At 47.2% G+C, this 16,939-nt stretch overlaps 6 protein-coding genes and 1 non-coding gene across 7 annotated transcripts; 3 read left to right on the forward strand and 4 right to left on the reverse strand.

Annotated features, from left to right (window-relative positions):
* Nucleotides 1-173: 173 nt before the first annotated feature.
* On the forward strand, nt 174-4,242 carry FPOAC1_005695 (uncharacterized protein; the record flags this gene model as incomplete). The annotated part of the gene is made up of 4 exons (XM_044850214.1): nt 174-1,043; nt 1,099-1,875; nt 1,930-4,155; nt 4,216-4,242. 4 exons carry the CDS (start codon nt 174-176, stop codon nt 4,240-4,242), a joined length of 3,900 nt encoding a protein of 1,299 aa, XP_044708924.1.
* Nucleotides 4,243-5,200: 958 nt separating this feature from the next.
* On the forward strand, nt 5,201-8,436 carry FPOAC1_005696 (uncharacterized protein; the record flags this gene model as incomplete). Its single annotated transcript, XM_044850215.1, has 5 exons — nt 5,201-5,270; nt 5,326-6,354; nt 6,407-6,875; nt 6,926-7,230; nt 7,277-8,436. The coding sequence occupies 5 exons, from the start codon at nt 5,201-5,203 to the stop codon at nt 8,434-8,436; spliced, it is 3,033 nt and encodes a 1,010-aa protein (XP_044708925.1).
* Nucleotides 8,437-8,665: 229 nt separating this feature from the next.
* Nucleotides 8,666-9,630, reverse strand: FPOAC1_005697 (uncharacterized protein; the record flags this gene model as incomplete). The annotated part of the gene is made up of 3 exons (XM_044850216.1): nt 8,666-9,367; nt 9,418-9,492; nt 9,541-9,630. 3 exons carry the CDS (start codon nt 9,628-9,630, stop codon nt 8,666-8,668), a joined length of 867 nt encoding a protein of 288 aa, XP_044708926.1.
* A 1,842-nt stretch (nt 9,631-11,472) lies between these two features.
* FPOAC1_005698 (uncharacterized protein) lies at nt 11,473-11,982 on the forward strand (the record flags this gene model as incomplete). Its single annotated transcript, XM_044850217.1, has 1 exon — nt 11,473-11,982. One exon carries the CDS (start codon nt 11,473-11,475, stop codon nt 11,980-11,982), a length of 510 nt encoding a protein of 169 aa, XP_044708927.1.
* Nucleotides 11,983-12,841: 859 nt separating this feature from the next.
* FPOAC1_005699 (uncharacterized protein) lies at nt 12,842-14,525 on the reverse strand (the record flags this gene model as incomplete). Its single annotated transcript, XM_044850218.1, has 2 exons — nt 12,842-14,262; nt 14,315-14,525. The coding sequence occupies 2 exons, from the start codon at nt 14,523-14,525 to the stop codon at nt 12,842-12,844; spliced, it is 1,632 nt and encodes a 543-aa protein (XP_044708928.1).
* Nucleotides 14,526-15,187: 662 nt separating this feature from the next.
* FPOAC1_005700 (uncharacterized protein) lies at nt 15,188-15,823 on the reverse strand (the record flags this gene model as incomplete). The annotated part of the gene is made up of 1 exon (XM_044850219.1): nt 15,188-15,823. The coding sequence occupies one exon, from the start codon at nt 15,821-15,823 to the stop codon at nt 15,188-15,190; it is 636 nt and encodes a 211-aa protein (XP_044708929.1).
* A 776-nt stretch (nt 15,824-16,599) lies between these two features.
* On the reverse strand, nt 16,600-16,695 carry FPOAC1_005701. The gene has a single exon. It is a non-coding gene; the product is annotated as a tRNA-Ala (tRNA).
* Between the last annotated feature and the right edge of the window lie 244 nt (nt 16,696-16,939).

Here is a 16,939-nt window from a genome sequence, read left to right on the forward strand (position 1 = left end):
TATATACTCCTTCGTTGTGTCCACTAACATCTCAGTGGACCTACTTACTGTTGGATCGCTATAGATCAACAACCACATAGGTAACATACTATTTCATTCATCTTCGACTCATGATCCAAATCGCATTCTAACATGTTGGAGTCACATCATAAAAGCTTTATCTTGCCTCCCAAATGGCTGCCGATACGAACCCTCTCAATGACAACGGCGGAGAACAAGAGAAACCCCCTCCTGTGGCCGAGAACAATGAGCGACCGCAAAGAACCCCCAAAGTCTCCGACTACATTCGAGTGTTCAACTACGCTACAAAATGGGACTTTTTCATCTACGCTTTAGCCTCCGTCGCTTCAATCGGCGCTGGGATCACTATGCCTCTAATGAACATCATCTTTGGCCAACTCGTCAATCAGTTCACAGAGTTCTCCCAACCCGGCACCGGAATCTCCACTGATGGCTTTCGAGACATCTTGGACAAACAAGTACTATATATCGTGGGTCTCTTCATCGGTCGTTGGGGTCTCAATACCATCAACAAGTACTGCTTTCGCATGATTGGTATCCGCTTGTCATCTGCCATTCGTCTTCATTACCTTGAATCCCTGTTCTCACAGTCAATCCATGTTATTGACTCGATGCCAGCTGGTGCACCAGCGACTGCCATCACATCTACGTCCAACACCCTTCAAGTTGGCATCTCGGAGCGCTTGGGTACCTTCTTGGAGTACAATGGTACAATTTGGGCCTCAATCATCGTCGCATTCGTTTGGAGCTGGGACATCACTTTGGTCACGGCATGCATAATACTCTACATGGCCACTGTCCTATCCATCACAATGCCCATTCTAGTCAAGGGCCATACAGCGACTGGAGCTGCAGATGCTCAAGGCACAGCTATCGCAAGCGAAGCATTGCAGGGCATCCGTCTTGTCACAGCCTGTGGTGCCCAGTCTCGAGTCGTGTCGCGATACCAGGAATGGGTCCGAAAAGCTATGCTAGAAGGTCAGAAGATTGCGCCCTTCACTGGCATGCATCTTGGACTGATAGTAAGTTCATGTCAATCCCCTCCCAATCGATATCTGCAATGCTAATAGGCAATAGTTCTTTGGGGTTTTTGGCGCATTTGGCCTGTCCTTCTGGTACGGTACCAAGCGATACATAGACGGTGCGATTGACAATCCTGGAGTTATCATCATTGTACTCATGTCAGTCATGTTGATCATCACCTCTTTGGAGCGTGTCGCGACACCTCTTATGGCTATCAGCAAAGCCATGATCGCCGCCTGCGAGTTTTTCACTGTTATTGATGCCCCGCTACCTACGTCTGGCTCCCTCAAGCCAGATATCACATCATGCGACATTGTCTTTGATGGTGTCACCTTTGAGTACCCAAGCCGTCCTGGTGTTTGTGTTCTCAATGATTTGAGCCTCTGTATCCGCTCTGGACAAAACACCGCTATTGTTGGACCATCGGGCTCTGGTAAAAGCACCATTGTCGGGCTGCTGGAGCGTTGGTACTCCCTGAAGGAACATCACAGACTCCCTCAGGTCATCCAAGCGACACCGAAGAAAAAACCCGATGAAAGCACTGAAGGTATGTCTGAAAAGACGGTCGAAGCTTCTGGAAATGTCACACTGGCTGGTACGATCTCAATCTCGGATCACAGTATTGAGGATCTTGATCTTAAATGGTGGCGATCGCAAATTGGACTGGTCCAGCAGGAGCCTTTCCTTTTCAACGACACCATCTTCAACAACGTCGCTCACGGTCTCATCGGTTCTGAATGGCAAGACGAATCCGAAGTCAAGAGGCGGGAACGTGTAAGCCAAGCATGCAAGGAAGCATATGCGGACGAATTCATCAATCGGCTTCCTGATGTAAGTCTATCTCTAACTATTACTCCCAACACCAACACTAACAATCGTGTCTAGGGTTATGACACTCGTGTCGGCGATGGTGGTGCAAAGCTCTCAGGTGGTCAAAAGCAACGTTTAGCGATTGCGAGAAGCATCATCAAGCAACCCCGTATCATCATACTCGATGAGGCCACCAGCGCCATCGACGCGAAGAGTGAGAAGATCGTCCAAGCTGCTCTCGATAGAGTTACTCAAGGCCGCACAACCATCACTATTGCTCATCGCCTCTCTACAATCAAGAAGGCGGACAACATCATTGTCCTACAAAAAGGCAAGGTTGTTGAGCAGGGCGCCCACGCAGATCTAATCGCCAAAGCAGGGGTCTACTCTGCTTTGGTCGGAGCACAGGCACTTCGAGTCGCTGAAGAAGCGGATAATACTACCGCTGTGCCCGATGCTGAGAAGATTGAGTATAGCTCCGAAATTGAGGCCACCAAGATGAATAGTTCGGTGTCTTCTGGAGACGAAAGCGGTGATGTCATTAAGCCTCGGGGTTTCTTCCAGAGTTTTGGCCGACTTCTTCATGAACAGCGTGGTAAATGGCCCAACTATTTGGGTATCGTTATGTCTTCCATGGCTGTCGCTGCCGCAACGCCTCTCCAAGCCTGGCTCTTTGCCAAAGCTATCGGTGTGTTTCTTTTCCAAGGCGACGAACTCAAAAGTGAGAGTGACTTCTTGGGTCTCATGTGGTTGGCTCTCGCTGGAGGCGTTGCCCTTTCATATTTCTGTGAGGGTTGGATCGGTCTTCGCACTCAGTATCACATCAGTGCTGTCTACAAATCGCAGTACCTGAACGACATGCTATACCAAAAGATGGCTTTCTTTGATCAAGAGGAGAATTCCCATGGTACATTGAGTTCCAGAGTGTCGGGTGATGCGAAGCAGCTGGAAGAGCTTCTTGGTCTCAATCTTGCACTCATGATCTCCTCCATGTTCAATGTAATCGGCTGTATGACAATATCTGTCGCCTTTGGCTGGAAGCTCGGCTTGATATGCATGTCTGTAGCTCTACCGGTCATGCTAGCTGCAGGTCGTTGGAAGCTCAAACATGAAGTTCACTTTGACAAGATGAACTCGGCTGTCTTTATGGAAAGCTCACAATTCGCGACTGAAGCGATTGAGGCAATTCGGACCGTCTCTTCGCTAACAATGGAAGACTCGATCAATGGCCGATATCGTGATTTATTGGATGGCCACGTCAAAGCGGCAAACCGCAAAGCCCAATGGACTTCAGCCATCTTTGGCTTAGCAGACAGTATTAGCCTTGGCGTTCAAGCGTTGCTTTTGTGGTATGGAGGCACTCTTTTAGCCAGTGGCGAGTACTCAATGGAGGCTTTCTTTGTGTGCTTCATGGCTGTGATTCAGGGTGCTGAGGCTGGAAGTACTGGACTCGCCCTGGCGCCCAGTGTCGTGCAAGTTAAGACTTCTGCGAACCGAATTTTGGATGTACAAAGATCCGTGGATTCTGATCATTTGGGCACGGCTAGACAACAGTGTGTTGCCACGGACACTGATGGGGGTGTCAGGATTGAGCTACGGGATGTCTCGTTCAAATACCCTACCAGAGACGGCTCTGTTTTTGACCATCTGAACCTCACAATTGAGAAGGGCCAATACGCTGCTTTTGTTGGAGCATCTGGGTGCGGCAAAACTACGATTATCTCACTTCTTGAACGCTTTTACGATGTTCAACCTGGAAATGGAGCAATTCTTTGTGAAGGCCGAGACATCAAAGACAGCAATGTCTTCGAATACCGAGAGAGTATCTCGCTTGTATCTCAAGAATCCGCCATGTTCCGAGGCTCGGTCCGTGATAACATCCTTTTTGGCATCTCTGATCCGGACTCTATTTCCGACGAGAGAATTCATCAAGTTTGTCGCGACGCTTTCATCCACGACTTTATAGTTTCCCTCCCCGAAGGGTATAACACTGATGTCGGCCACAGAGGTGTATCGATGTCGGGCGGTCAGAAACAACGAATCGCTATTGCGCGTGCGCTGATTCGAGATCCTCAACTCTTGCTTTTGGACGAAGCAACATCGGCACTGGACTCAGAATCTGAGAAGGTGGTTGCAGCTGCGATCGACCAAGCGAGTAGCGGGAGAACTGTCATCTCAGTGGCTCATCGGTTGTCGACCATCCAGAATGCCGATGTCATCTTCGTTTTTGATGATGGGAAAGTAATAGAGAAGGGGACACATACTGAACTTGTCAACAAGCATGGTATTTATTGGGAAATGGTAAGTTACGCAGTCCAACAACAACAGTCTCTCGAGAAACAGTTTGCTAACTCTCTAAAGTGTCAGAGCCAGGCTTTGGATCGATGATCGCAACTCACATACTATATCCTCTATACCAGCACATGCCATGCCTCAATCTCTGCTTTGTATCTTATCTTCAACCTTGCTTTTTATATTAGTATTTATTTTGTCTCGTTTCTATCATTCTGTTCTCAACATAGATCGCAATTGTACTCCGGTTTTAACTTTAGAATTGTTTTGCTTCGTGTGGAAAGGACTTATTGGTACAGAGAATTGGTCCTTGATAGGAAAACATCCGACTACTGAGAACATGAGAGATGATCAACGGAATCAATATACCCTCGCTCAACTACCAATTTCTTCTTATTTTTTCCGTTTGTTATACCTTGGTCGATCAAGCGGCGGAGCGGTCACATCCCCCTGTTATCCCTGTTATCTATGCGCTGTTTAGCGCTTGGAAAGAGAATGCGAATCCGGTGGAGGCAGAATAAACTAATTTACAAACGTATGTGGCGTTCGGGTGAATGACATCTAACCTGGGAATGGCCCTTGTCGTACTACCACCACCTGAAAGTCTTTGCTGCAGCATGGCATCATGGATGAAACACAGCACTTGCTCAGCCCTACTTCACGGCAGCCATCAACCACTCACTATACACAGCCGCCAGGGATAGAGGCTTGGACCTCCAGCTCGAAGTCCGTGGGACTACATCTTTTCTTCCGATAGGATTAACCAACAACGAACGTATCTTTAATATCGGTTAGATACCCCACAACAAGAGATTGCTTCAAAGCTAGTAGGGAGCCTTGTGTACTCGGGGATTATCTTATACCTCTTCGGTACTTCGTGCTTACGGCCTAAACCGGCCTCATGCAGCGTGATAGTCATGTCAGCTTCCCCACCCAATTTGTTCATTTCTGCCACTTGTTTTTAAACAAGCAATTGTCCTTCTCTTGTTTTGAGATTAAGCTTTTAACTTTATTATTCTTCTAATACTGTGTTCGTTTATTCATCTATAAGAAAATGTCAGAAAAACAGCCTATCAGGCGTTGTGTTGTTTTGGTGGATGGATGTGAACCGCGCGAAGCAAAGAGTGAGTGTTCGGTAGCGGGTTGGCTGTTCCACTAAGCAGCGACTAATTATTGCAGAGGAGACGAACTCTTCCACCATCACAAGGATCAAAGAGTTGACTTACGATGGGTTGATCGAGTCAAACGGATATACCATCGCTCAATCACCAAAGTACTATGTCGCCCCAAGTAATGTCACAAAGTCGAGTGGTCGCTTCAGGTCGAGGCCAACAAGCGACGAGTCAGATGCTCTGATCAAGAACATTGTGAGGGACATCTGCCTCGTGCTACAAAGACCTCAAGATGAACTCTGGCTCTACGGTTCAGGTCACGGAGCTTTTATCGCTCGTGCTGTTGCCGGGATCGTGCATCGACTGGGCTTACCAAAGCCGGAAGACTTTGACGACCTTTTTGAAGCAACTATCGCCCTTCTCAAAGCCCAGGCTAATGACGACTTCAAAAAAGGCCCTGAGCTTCTTCAAAAGATCAAGAGCGGAGCTAGCGCACCTCCAAGGATCCCGTTCGTTGGTTTGTTTGATACCACAAGCTACAACTCAAGAACGGCCTACGACATCACGTTCAATTCATCAATTGAAGTTGTTCGCCATGCATTAGCAATCAACGACAACCACTCCATTCATATACCAGAAGTCTTTAAAATTCCAGAAGATGCGGATATGACACATAGGTCACTCATCCAGGCCTGGTTCTTTGGAACCCATCAAGATATGGTGGGCGGCACAGCTCATGATGGTTTGTCTTTGTACCCATTGCAATGGATGGTTCTGGAGAGTATTTACTCAGGACTCAGGCTCAACAGCACAGGGGATTCTAAGACCAGTCAGAGCCACAACCCCATGTTATTAATATTCCCCCAATACGCTGGAAGTTTGCCGTCGCTGGATGGATCGGAAGATATTGAGTGGCGTCTTCAGTACACAAATGGACTCCGAACCAGCATGTTTGACCTTCAAGCCGCTCACGGAAAGAAGTCAGCGGCAGGAATCGAAATGCACTCAATTAAACTGGACACAGACTGTTATAAACGGCCTGCGAACCGAAAAGTCTTTGGGTCTGATGGCACTTTAAAAGGATGGTGTGATGTTGGTAAGGGTCGACGACTCGTCTTGACAACACGGTCACTACTAACACGGTCTAGGACCATATGGAAACATGATTCACCCTTCATTGTTCTGCATTCTTGACAGATATCCCCGACATAACGATCTAAACAACTTCAAGTCTCTCAAGAAGCCGATTTCCGACTTCCAAGACGCGCACCTCGTTGCAGAAGAAGAAGAAGGAGTGGCTCCATGGCTCAAAGACATGCAACTTGAAGCAAGTGGGGTCAAAGCCTTTCGAATTCTGGTCTGTGGTAAAACCGGTGTTGGAAAGTCGACTCTCATCAACAAGGTCTTTGGCGTCGAGATGACTGATGAGTCGCTGTCGTATGAACAAGGAGTTCACGATATCAACGTTGCTTTTGAATCTCCAAAGCATCCGGGACTCTTGATCCATGACTCAAGAGGTTGGCAAGCAGGTAGCGATACAGAGTTGGACTTAATTGCAAAGTTTCTCAGGCACAGGGCGTACCAAGAAGATCCAGCCGAGGCTCTTCACGTTATTTGGTAGGTTCACTTGTTTTTAGCCTGACCCCCCATAGACTTACCATATCCAGGTTCTGCGTTGACTCAGACGTCGCTCGTATCGAAGAAGCCGACAAACGAACATTCGCCACTATCGCTCAATATTCACATCAAGTTCCCGTTTTCGTTGTTGGAACAAAGAAAGATAAACTCACAGCCCAGCGCTACAGGGACCATCTAGACGAACTCATGGAAAAGATGGATGACTACAAGGAAGCCAAGAAGATTGCCGAGGCAAAAGCCAACGAGAAAGCTGAGGAACAATTCGCCGAGTTGAGAAACCAACTCTCTCAGATTGACCACTACAAAGCTGATGGGTTCTGCTGTCTTTCCAAAAGTGAGTTGTCCCTTGACGTCAAACAGCCCATACTGACAGCTCTCAGACGATGACGCCGGAGTTAGAGACCTCCTCTCCCAAACCCTCGACCTCATCGTCGACGAACGTGTACGTCTCTTCTGCGTTGCCGCTCAAGTCGTTGATGTTGAGCAGAAGATCAACTCAGCGATAACAGAGTGTATGAGACTAGGTACACATGCTATCCGAACCGCTGCCGTTCCCCTTCCATGTTCAGGCATTATCGGAACACCGACTGTATCACGACTGATCTGCGAACATGTTCTCCAGTGCTTTGGCTTTCCAAAGACTGCCCCCGCTGAAATCGAGAGAATCATGACGGACATAGTTATGAGCAACTTCAAGGAGTTCATGAAGGTCTCGCTATCACATTTCGCGGTGGTGAGTGCTGTTGCAGTGGGTGCCGCGATCCCAACAATGGGTATCGGTCTTATTGTCGGCGCGGCGAACTGTCTCTTTTCTCTCCCACCAACGGCAAGGATGTTGCTCAAGTGCTCATGCGACATGATTCTTATTCTCGAGAGGTCTTTTCGATACGGTGGAAAGTACGTTTCTACCAAACAAATTGAAGATGCGGCCAAATACTACGCCAAGGAGACGATCACAACATTCAATGGTAAAGAGAAACGTCTACAGCAGCAGGTCCACGACGAGATTGATCATCTCATCCCATTAAAAAAAGTCAACGTGGGATTCAAGTTTAACAAGTTGAGATCATCAGTTGAAGAAGTCGTGTATCGTAACAGATTCGGTAATCCTCCTGACTATTTATTAATAAGGAGCCCTTCGGTTCCTGGCTCGGATATTGATCCTAATAGGCCCGTCGAACTGGATGCTGGACCTGTCATCTCTGAACTCCCTGGTGAGGAAGTCAACTTATCAAGTCTGTCAAAATCCGATGAGAAGACACCAATGGAACTTGACTCGACCGAGATCCACTCAACAAACAACCCTCGAACAACAACAAGGCCGCTGCCGACAGGCCCATCACTATCCAACAAGCTTGTTGAGCTTCATGTACAACCGCCGGAGCTGGAAGGTAGCGCACCAAGCGATGTCGATTCAACTAGAGGTCTACTAGAAGCTCCGCAAATGGCAGAAAGGAGTAAATCTGACTCGTCCAGCTCCCGGTGGACGAATAAGCTGTCATGGAAGTTGAGTCGGAAGTCGAAGACTTTGAAGCAATGAGAAATTCCAAGTCGTGTTTGTTGAAGTAATAGATACCAATTTTCAAGCAATTCATGTAGTTACGTTTCATTCTTCGTATTTCTTATGTCATGGCTTTTTGACAAGAAATCTCCCTTTGGCGTTCGCGAATTTGAGGGGGATGAACATGCCTGAGTACAGATGTATGCTTCTCAATTCATTCTTATCTATGTGGCATTCCTCGGTCTCTCCGGTATTACGGAATGTACTTTTATTTATACATAAATCCATATCTTCCTTGCTCAAGATTCAACTCATTCCACTCACGCATTCTCCCCAGCTCAAAACCATGCGTATCTGCAATAGCCAGGTCCAGGTTTTCTCTTACAGGATGCAGCTTTTCAGGCGTTCTTTGAAGAAAGTACCAAGTTATTTGCAGAGGATATATCAGGAGCAATGCCAAGTTCGCCGTGTCTCCACCTCGTAACGCCCATTTTGAGAAGCGACATATTTCCAGTGTCAGAAACTCTATTCTAGCTGGGTCCGCGTTATAATGATCCTGCTCAGGTATAATATTAATTTTCAGGCAGTTGCATGGCTGGATGAGACAAAGAAGTATGGCGTAACAAATAGCGAGAGATGCGCAGTCCATGGGGTCGTCAGGTAGTTGTGCTTGGCTGTTTTCTATAAAAGCTGGATCGAGGGTGCATATCCACGGTATATCCCGCAACCAGGCGTGTATACCGTCGATAAGAGACTGCACTCGTCGTCGGAAACCCTCTCGGGTATCAGAATGTATCGAACTGGATTTTCGAAGTGCATCATAGTCCTCAATAATGCCGGGAAACTGGGCGAACATGTCGATGAGAAGATCAAACTTTCCCGGAGTCTCGCCTCTTGGCATGCAACGAGTGCTCGCCCATTGTAGTTGTTCAAGAAAAATTCGTTTTCTTTGGTGTCCGGCCGAAAGTATCTATACAGTTTAGCCAATGTCTTCAAAATGTCCAGCCTTGAGATACATACGATGAAGTATCTTGCTACACGCCAGATGTGTCTCTCTGCTTCAGTTTCTAGGGGCTTAGGGCCTCGAGACTGCAACTAATATGCCAGTCAGTAGACTGCATAACAGACTGTTACAACACTTACCAATCTCCCTAGACCATCGTAGTGTAAGAGCCAGGCAGTGGGCTGTGAGAAAACCACATTTTCATAAACGCAAAGACACATGACGCCCATTATGGTGCCCATATCTGTACTCGCGCTATTTATCTCGGACCGAAGTTGTGTCAAAGCATAAGAGTAGAGGCGCAAGCCCTGGTTACACGCTTGTTTATCCTGGTGTATTCTCCCGAAGTACATGGCTGATAAAGCATGTATACATGATTGATGAAGTGGCGACTTGTGTTCTGTCAATAGTGCAGGAAGAATGCCTGTCACGAGTGCCGGGTCATATCGGAATGATGTTGGGGAGAGTTTTGATAAGGTATATGGAAGGAAGAGCGTTTCTTTTGGTGGTAGAAGGGTATGTATCTGCGGTTTAAGGAGTTGCGGGCTCAGATTCTTTGTACATCTTGCAGAGACGACTATGCGATTGCATTGTTTTGGCTTGGGCCGTGATGGTATAATGTTGGAGACAAAACGCGTCCCTTCATCAACAAACTTGAGTTGACTGTGATATCCCGAACAGGCAATCCCTGCATTTATGCAACGTTGACAATGAGGTTGCTGTTCGTCTGAGAATGATGGTCGAGTCAGTGGCTGTGAGATGACATGATTCCAGTTACCGGGTGGACGCACCGCACTTAACCTTGCGTTCTACGCAGGTTCCGCACCGTTTGATGCGTCTCCCGTGCCTTGCCATGTGGTGTGGAGTACCCGGACTGCAACGTAATGCAGCTAGTAGATATTTAGATCTATCCCAAGAGAGAGGTCGAGAGCTAGATTGTAGAAAACGGTTCCGGTCTGTTGTTTTGGGGGTAGAGTGATAAAATACCCTGTAAGAAAGGGTGGAAAGAGATTCATGGGACGAAGCTGACAGTCAGCACGGATCCAGTTAGTCCAATTTTCCCACCCTGGACAGGGCTTGGCTACTAAATACGAAGTAGGAGCGTTCTAGAACAGTGAGCCGCAGCAACACCACTGTCGATCTCTGGTTCAATCTAGGAGATAATACCGAGTGGACCATTGTACAAGAGCATTCATTGGCACTCTCCATCATTAGATTGATAACGACATTCTTCAATTTGATGTCTTTCTTGTTGAAACTACAACTGCCCAATCAATAACCCTGGGCTTAATTATTTATTAGCTTAATCATCAGTAGTCGCCACCCGAGAGATCCGTTCCAGCTCTATGGGGGCCGGCTCCGAGATCCCCCCGAATCTGATGAGAGATGTAATGTCGATCATTGGCGACAGATCCAACTTTTCGGAACTGATGGTGAGGAAAAAGAAGATTATCTCGATCCTATCAGAACCTTTCTACCCAAACAATGTCAAGAACTATCTAATTGTCCCCGCCAGTCGCCCACTTACCGTCCACTGATGATAGATGTCCCCGAGTCTAAAGTCTCGCGGTGGTCCTCCTCACTACTAGAAACTCAAAACCGCGCCAGCATTGCGTTTTGAACTGCCTCGGTTGCCCTAGTCTCATAGAGCTATTCCAAAGTTTGCCTGGTGGCAGTTGGCGAAGTTCCCTCAACTGAAGTCTTGTGGCGCTGGTTGTCTGCGCGTGCATGCCATTTTGTGGCAAATTGACCTATCATTGTAATGATACACAAAGCTTAAGACTATTGATTTCAAGGGTTGTGTGTCTAGCAATGACAGGCGACAGATGAAGCTGAGACGGTACCAAAGTCTGACTGGCGTCTGGCTTCCAAGCCACCTGCAATCGACACATTCTGGAACCTCACATTGCGTTAGTCACCCAGCTGTCCAGCCTATTTTATAGGGCCGATCATCTCTGAAAATATGAAACAGAAAACACAGACAATGCGCTACATCCTCGCAACCCAGAGTACCAGCCAAACCACTACCCACCGAGTGATCATCCCTACCCAACTCTAGTCGCAGATCATCCATGATGCATTCAACGGCTGCGTACATCTTGTTTGTTTTAGGCATGGTGTCATGCATCCGAGCCACTTCGGCCCAAACCACCGTGTTCATACTGGACGAGGGAGGCAATTTCAACTGTCCGGGAGTCCTTCGCAACGGCGATGATAACGACAAGAATGCATACTGTTGTGTCGGCGGTGAACTCGATCTCAGCACCTGTCAAGGTTGGCCCATCTGCACAGGCAGTTCCTGGAAGCCGAAGCCGCTTACCTGTGCAACCACGGTACCTATCAGTGCCACGGATTACAATGCACAAATCAAGAGCGCAAGATCGAAATATCTCGAGGACGACACGCTATCAGTGACTAGCAATTCTGTGTCCTCGGCAACTATGAAGGAGAGTGGCAGCCAGCAGGCGGCTACTGCATCAGCTACTGGTGCGGCAGCTGAGTCTTCAGCAACGGGTAATGGCGCTAGTATCGTGATGCCAGGTTTGGCAGGTGGATTGATGGTTTTGTGGAATGCCCTGTAAAGAGAACTATGAAGCTGAGAGCAGATGATTGTGGCAATGGGTCGTGTGATCAAGTGGCATTGAAGTGTCATTGATGAGATATGAGTGTAATGAGACACTTCTTTCTGTCAACTTTGTCTTGGTGTCTTAACTAGTACATGCACAACCCTTGTTTCGCCTTTCTGAGAGGTCGTTGAAGCATTGTAGGCGGTTTAAACGACACTTCTTTTGGTTTGCAAATTGCTACTTAGTTACATTATGCAGCCTTCTCAAGCACATACGACCATACCTATCAGAGAACTCGGGATCCCGTCCGCTCTCCCATAGATAAGCTGGTAAGGGGCGGATTAGTAGTTGGGTCGGTGACGACCAGCGAATCCCCGCTGTTGTATGTTTTTTGGTGTTTTTTTTGTAGTATTTTGCCATAATCAAGGTAACCAAATCAAGTAGTGATGTTCTGATGCCAGAGATCTGTGGATGCATGGTAGCATAAAGGCGTTAATGATGTTTGGTTCAAGTCCATAATGAACATGTGCTTATATAACGGCAACTAATTACCATATTAGACTAAGTACGGAGTATATCTCACATACATGTATTTGATGCGCGTAAAAATATTTTCAAGGTTTTATGTTGTCCTCCAAAAACACTCCCAAAATTGATCGATCTAACTTCAGGGTCGAATGGGCCTGCTAGTCTCGGGTACGTTCCTACTCAAAGTCGTTGACCGCTTATTCTATCGGCGCAGGTACATCACTGCGATGCCAATAGCCTCAGCTGTTGGGTCATGACCATCACGGAAGACTTTTCTGGGTAAACTTGCGGATCCCGACTGACTACCATCGTCGACCTAAGCTAGCCCGCTAGGGATGTGTTGTGGTCAGTAAGGTAAAAATTGGCTGATCCGGGGCCAGAACCTATCAGCTAGTCCATCGTCAACGCCTGGATCTGCTTCCCAATATTCTTCCAATATTTCCAATGCTCTTTGCGTATTCAAGAGCCCCAGAGCAGTGGAGACACCTTGCAACGATGTCTTTATCCTTGGCCGGTCATTCCCAAGAGCATCACAGCCTGCAAAGAACAGAGGTGGTGTGAGTAATGTGACAGGCGTGAGGCCATCACGTAGTGTCATGCGTTCCGTAGATTCAAGAATGCGCTGGACAAGATCTTGTATGAGCGTTGATGATCTTGGTTCGTGGAACAGACGTCGGTGGATAAGAAGAAGACCCGTGAGTTGCCAGATCTGATTTGACAATCTATACTCTTGAACTTCAACGACGGTCAAGACTCGGTCGTGTATGGACATGACCGGGGGTGGATTAATCTGATCGCGGTTGATAATACCCTGTAGATAACTTAGCAACCACCACACCTCCGCATCATTTTCCAAGTCTTGTGGCGATCCCTCTAATGTCTCCCTTTCATTTCTGATGTGGGATAACCTGGCGATCTCTTTGAAAACGTTGAGTAGATCCTTCGTTCGCGCGAGATACATGTCGATATATACTGGCTCGTTGTCTAATTCGAAAGATGGGAGAGTCGTTGGTGATGGGACAGCGGATTTCTTAGGAGCGAGATCACTGATAGAGTGGCAAACCAGCGACTCGGTCATGTCAAACCATCGTAATAAAAACCGAAGCTCGTCAGTCGGCCTTTCCAGAAGACCTTTGTCTTGGATTCGTGAGATAAGTCCTCTAGCTCCTCTAAAATGCACACTCCACCGATCTGCATTGGGCTCACTTGCAAAGACCTCACAGACGAATAGCGCTCGAGCAGTAGCAAGAAGTGGAATGAGTTCCTGGTCTCCATCATAGTCCGAAAGCTTTTCACAGAGTGACCTGGAACTGAGGGCCTGAAAACCGGCGACAATGAGTGCTTGGGCGCTCTGTTCCTCGTTTGTTTTGCAACTGGCTAGCCGATGTGTTGCGGCAAGTGCAACGATGCCTTGGAGAAGTGGCTCGTTGAATACGGCCATGGGAAGAATGAGCTCGCATAGCTCGTTGAAAATCTTGGGGTGCGGCGCAAGAGCCCTAACGGTTCTTTCGGTGAAGTACTGAAGTCCTGATCTGTGCAAGGGGGACAAATGACCGAAGAACTCTACGGATGGTGTGAGAGGGACGAGTGGACTCTGCGGATAGAGAACCAGCTGGGAAGACTCGGATGTCTCTGGAATTGCCGATGAGGAAGTTGGTGTCCATTGCCTTCTATCGACTTCTTGTACCGGAGGTGACGCAGCCTTTTTTGGTTGATCTGATTTGGGAGTAGAAGGAGAGACATAAATGAAGTTTTTATTGTTTAAATCTGGCAGTATCAGTAAGTACCTGTTTCAATAGTCTCAAGATGATAGACTCACCTAATCTTTCAACGTTTCCCTCATTTTGGGTCAGACACTCCCCAAACGGTGAACGAGTGAAGGGTCGCCCTCCCCATCTCAACTTGACGGCGTATTCACAATTTGCGTTAGCGACGGTGCATCGCCGACAAGCGGGTCTCTCCTCGCTGCACTTCTTCTTGAAGCTCTTGCACCTTGTACATCCGACCCATGATCGACGCTGAGGGGGCATAACAGAAGGATTTGTAGAGGATAAAGACAAAAGCAGTAGGTGGTCATACTGCTTATGGATTTATGCCATCAAGCAGTTTGGTGTACCGACAGACCCGACGCGGGGAAGCTTGACGAGTTAATGATAGCTTACCTATGTACCTAGTTTAGCTTGAAGGAGGCGACTGGAGATAAGGCCGGTCAAAGGATTCCGCTAGGCCTTATTGGGAAGGATGTAGCGACTGGTCTTTTATTTTTGTTGATAAGGATCTTGGTTGCTTGAATCAAACCTCATCTTCTGTTATTTCATGATACAAGTTGGAGATCAAACGGTAGAGAGAGATGATTTCATTCTCGGCGTTTGCCTTGTTTATCAGGCCTCCATAGGCAAGACCATAACCAGACTACCTAGTAGTAAACAAAACCTTTCAAAGGTTCATTCCCCATTTATCACAGCTCACATGAATCATATCTCAGCTGACCATTACACAGGCGACGCAAACATTTATATCATCATATAAACCAGAATACAATGCCAGGTGGTTGACACCCAATTTTGTCCGACTCCATAACTCCCAGCCAAAGATACAAAGAAAAATGCTCCGCTGGGGAATTCCTCTAGACTAGACGTACATGTACATCGCTGACTCCAAACTCCAGAACAAATTTATCGAGTCATCCTTATCAATGCTGCTTCTTCATGGCAAAAATGCTCAGAAAAATACTCCAACCAAATCCTACACAGACCGCCACGAGAACTCTTGATCGTACGGGTACCCAGAGAAAGTTGCATATAGCTACCAGCGGCCAGATGTGCCAACCAGCTTTGATAAGAGGCCAGAGCCTGTCGCCAATAACGTCGAGAACCCCAGAAAAGTGCGATACGCGGGCGATGTTTGTGCATATGAGAAAGACGCTACCACTGATGGCCAGACCGATAGTTTGGTCGAGAATCAACTTGGCCAAAACATTGCGCCAGATGAGGTCAGGGCTGATGCTGAACCAGGTTTTGGTCTTGAGTTTCTTGTCGTCATCCTTCTTCTCCAATACTTGGTTGGCGTCGCCCTGGACCTGAGGCAAGACTTCATTAACTCTCATCGCGTGACCAGTCGGGAAGCAATCCTCGAGGATGAATTGAATGACATTTCCGACTTGTGAGCCGACAAAGCCGTAAACGGCAAACTCTATGACCTGCTGCTCATCGAATGGTGAGTGTCCGCCTGGGGCCCTGAGGTGGATGATGAGCTGGGTGACGAGGTTGGCCGAGACTTTGATGGCGGTCGCCTGAAGGGCCAAGCGGAGATTGATGGCGCGTACCATCCTGACTGGGGGGGATTTTACGTGAAAAACATGTGAAATAGCGAGTGAATAAAGGAAATGAGTAGTTTCGTAAGGCTGAGAGAATGCAGGCAGGCAACACGATGCGATACGATGTGATGAGATCAGATGTGATGGATGGTGGGTGGATTGGATGTTGGTTTGTTTGATGTGGGAAAACGTCCGTCAATAGTGACAGCCTGTCTTTGTGCAGGGGGTTCCCCTTGACAATTAGCGAATGAGAACAGCTGTCCCTTTTATGGGGGGCACCTGGAACGTTTTTTTGTTGGTGGGGACCTTGCAATGGATTGCGACCAGCATTGACTGGCATTGACCTCGTGCCTGTTTAATGTCGACGTTACACAACATTTTGAAACAATTCAAGCTCTGCAAGGGCTACATCTTTATGCATGTAAAGTACTATCAAGTTTCACAGTATTCGGTGCTTGGTTTTGATGGTACAAAAAGTGCTCCAAGGCAATCCATAACAGATAAGAACAAAGAAAAGACAATGCAAGACAGCATCAAATACTATCGAACAGGTGTTCCTGAAGCTTGACTATTAAACAAAAACTACGAATATAAAAACAAACTTCAATTGATATCAATCAACAGACACAGTATAACACAGTCGCTGTTTACAATAACTCATCTTGATTCACACCTTGATCTCCCTTAGATCATCTCTATCACTCCAGGGTAATCTTACCGCCAAAAATATTAGATGCACCAAAAACACCAAAAAAGTGTGGATAATGGTGGATTCAAACCACCTAAATTGGACGAACAGGGAATCGAACCCTGGACCACTCCCAATGATGAGCTCGTAAGAGCGAACATGCTAAGGGAGTATTATACCACTAAACCATTCGCCCGGAATTGGATGAGAGAGACGTCACTGTTTGGTACCAAGATTCCGAAGGACCTGCGTCGACATTCATCCTCGCAACAAACCTGTGTCAAATCTGTTGGTAAAGCGATGAAACTGTCAAAACGCTGCTCTGATTGTATATCGCTTCCGAGTACTTAACACTGGTGATGTCTCTACTCTGCATGGTCTGGTGTCACCCATATATTAATAGGCTTTGTTATTGAGTAAACGAGCCCCCTGTAACATCG

Source organism: Fusarium poae, chromosome 2 (assembly GCF_019609905.1).
Source record: "Fusarium poae strain DAOMC 252244 chromosome 2, whole genome shotgun sequence".
Lineage (NCBI taxonomy): Eukaryota > Fungi > Ascomycota > Sordariomycetes > Hypocreales > Nectriaceae > Fusarium > Fusarium poae.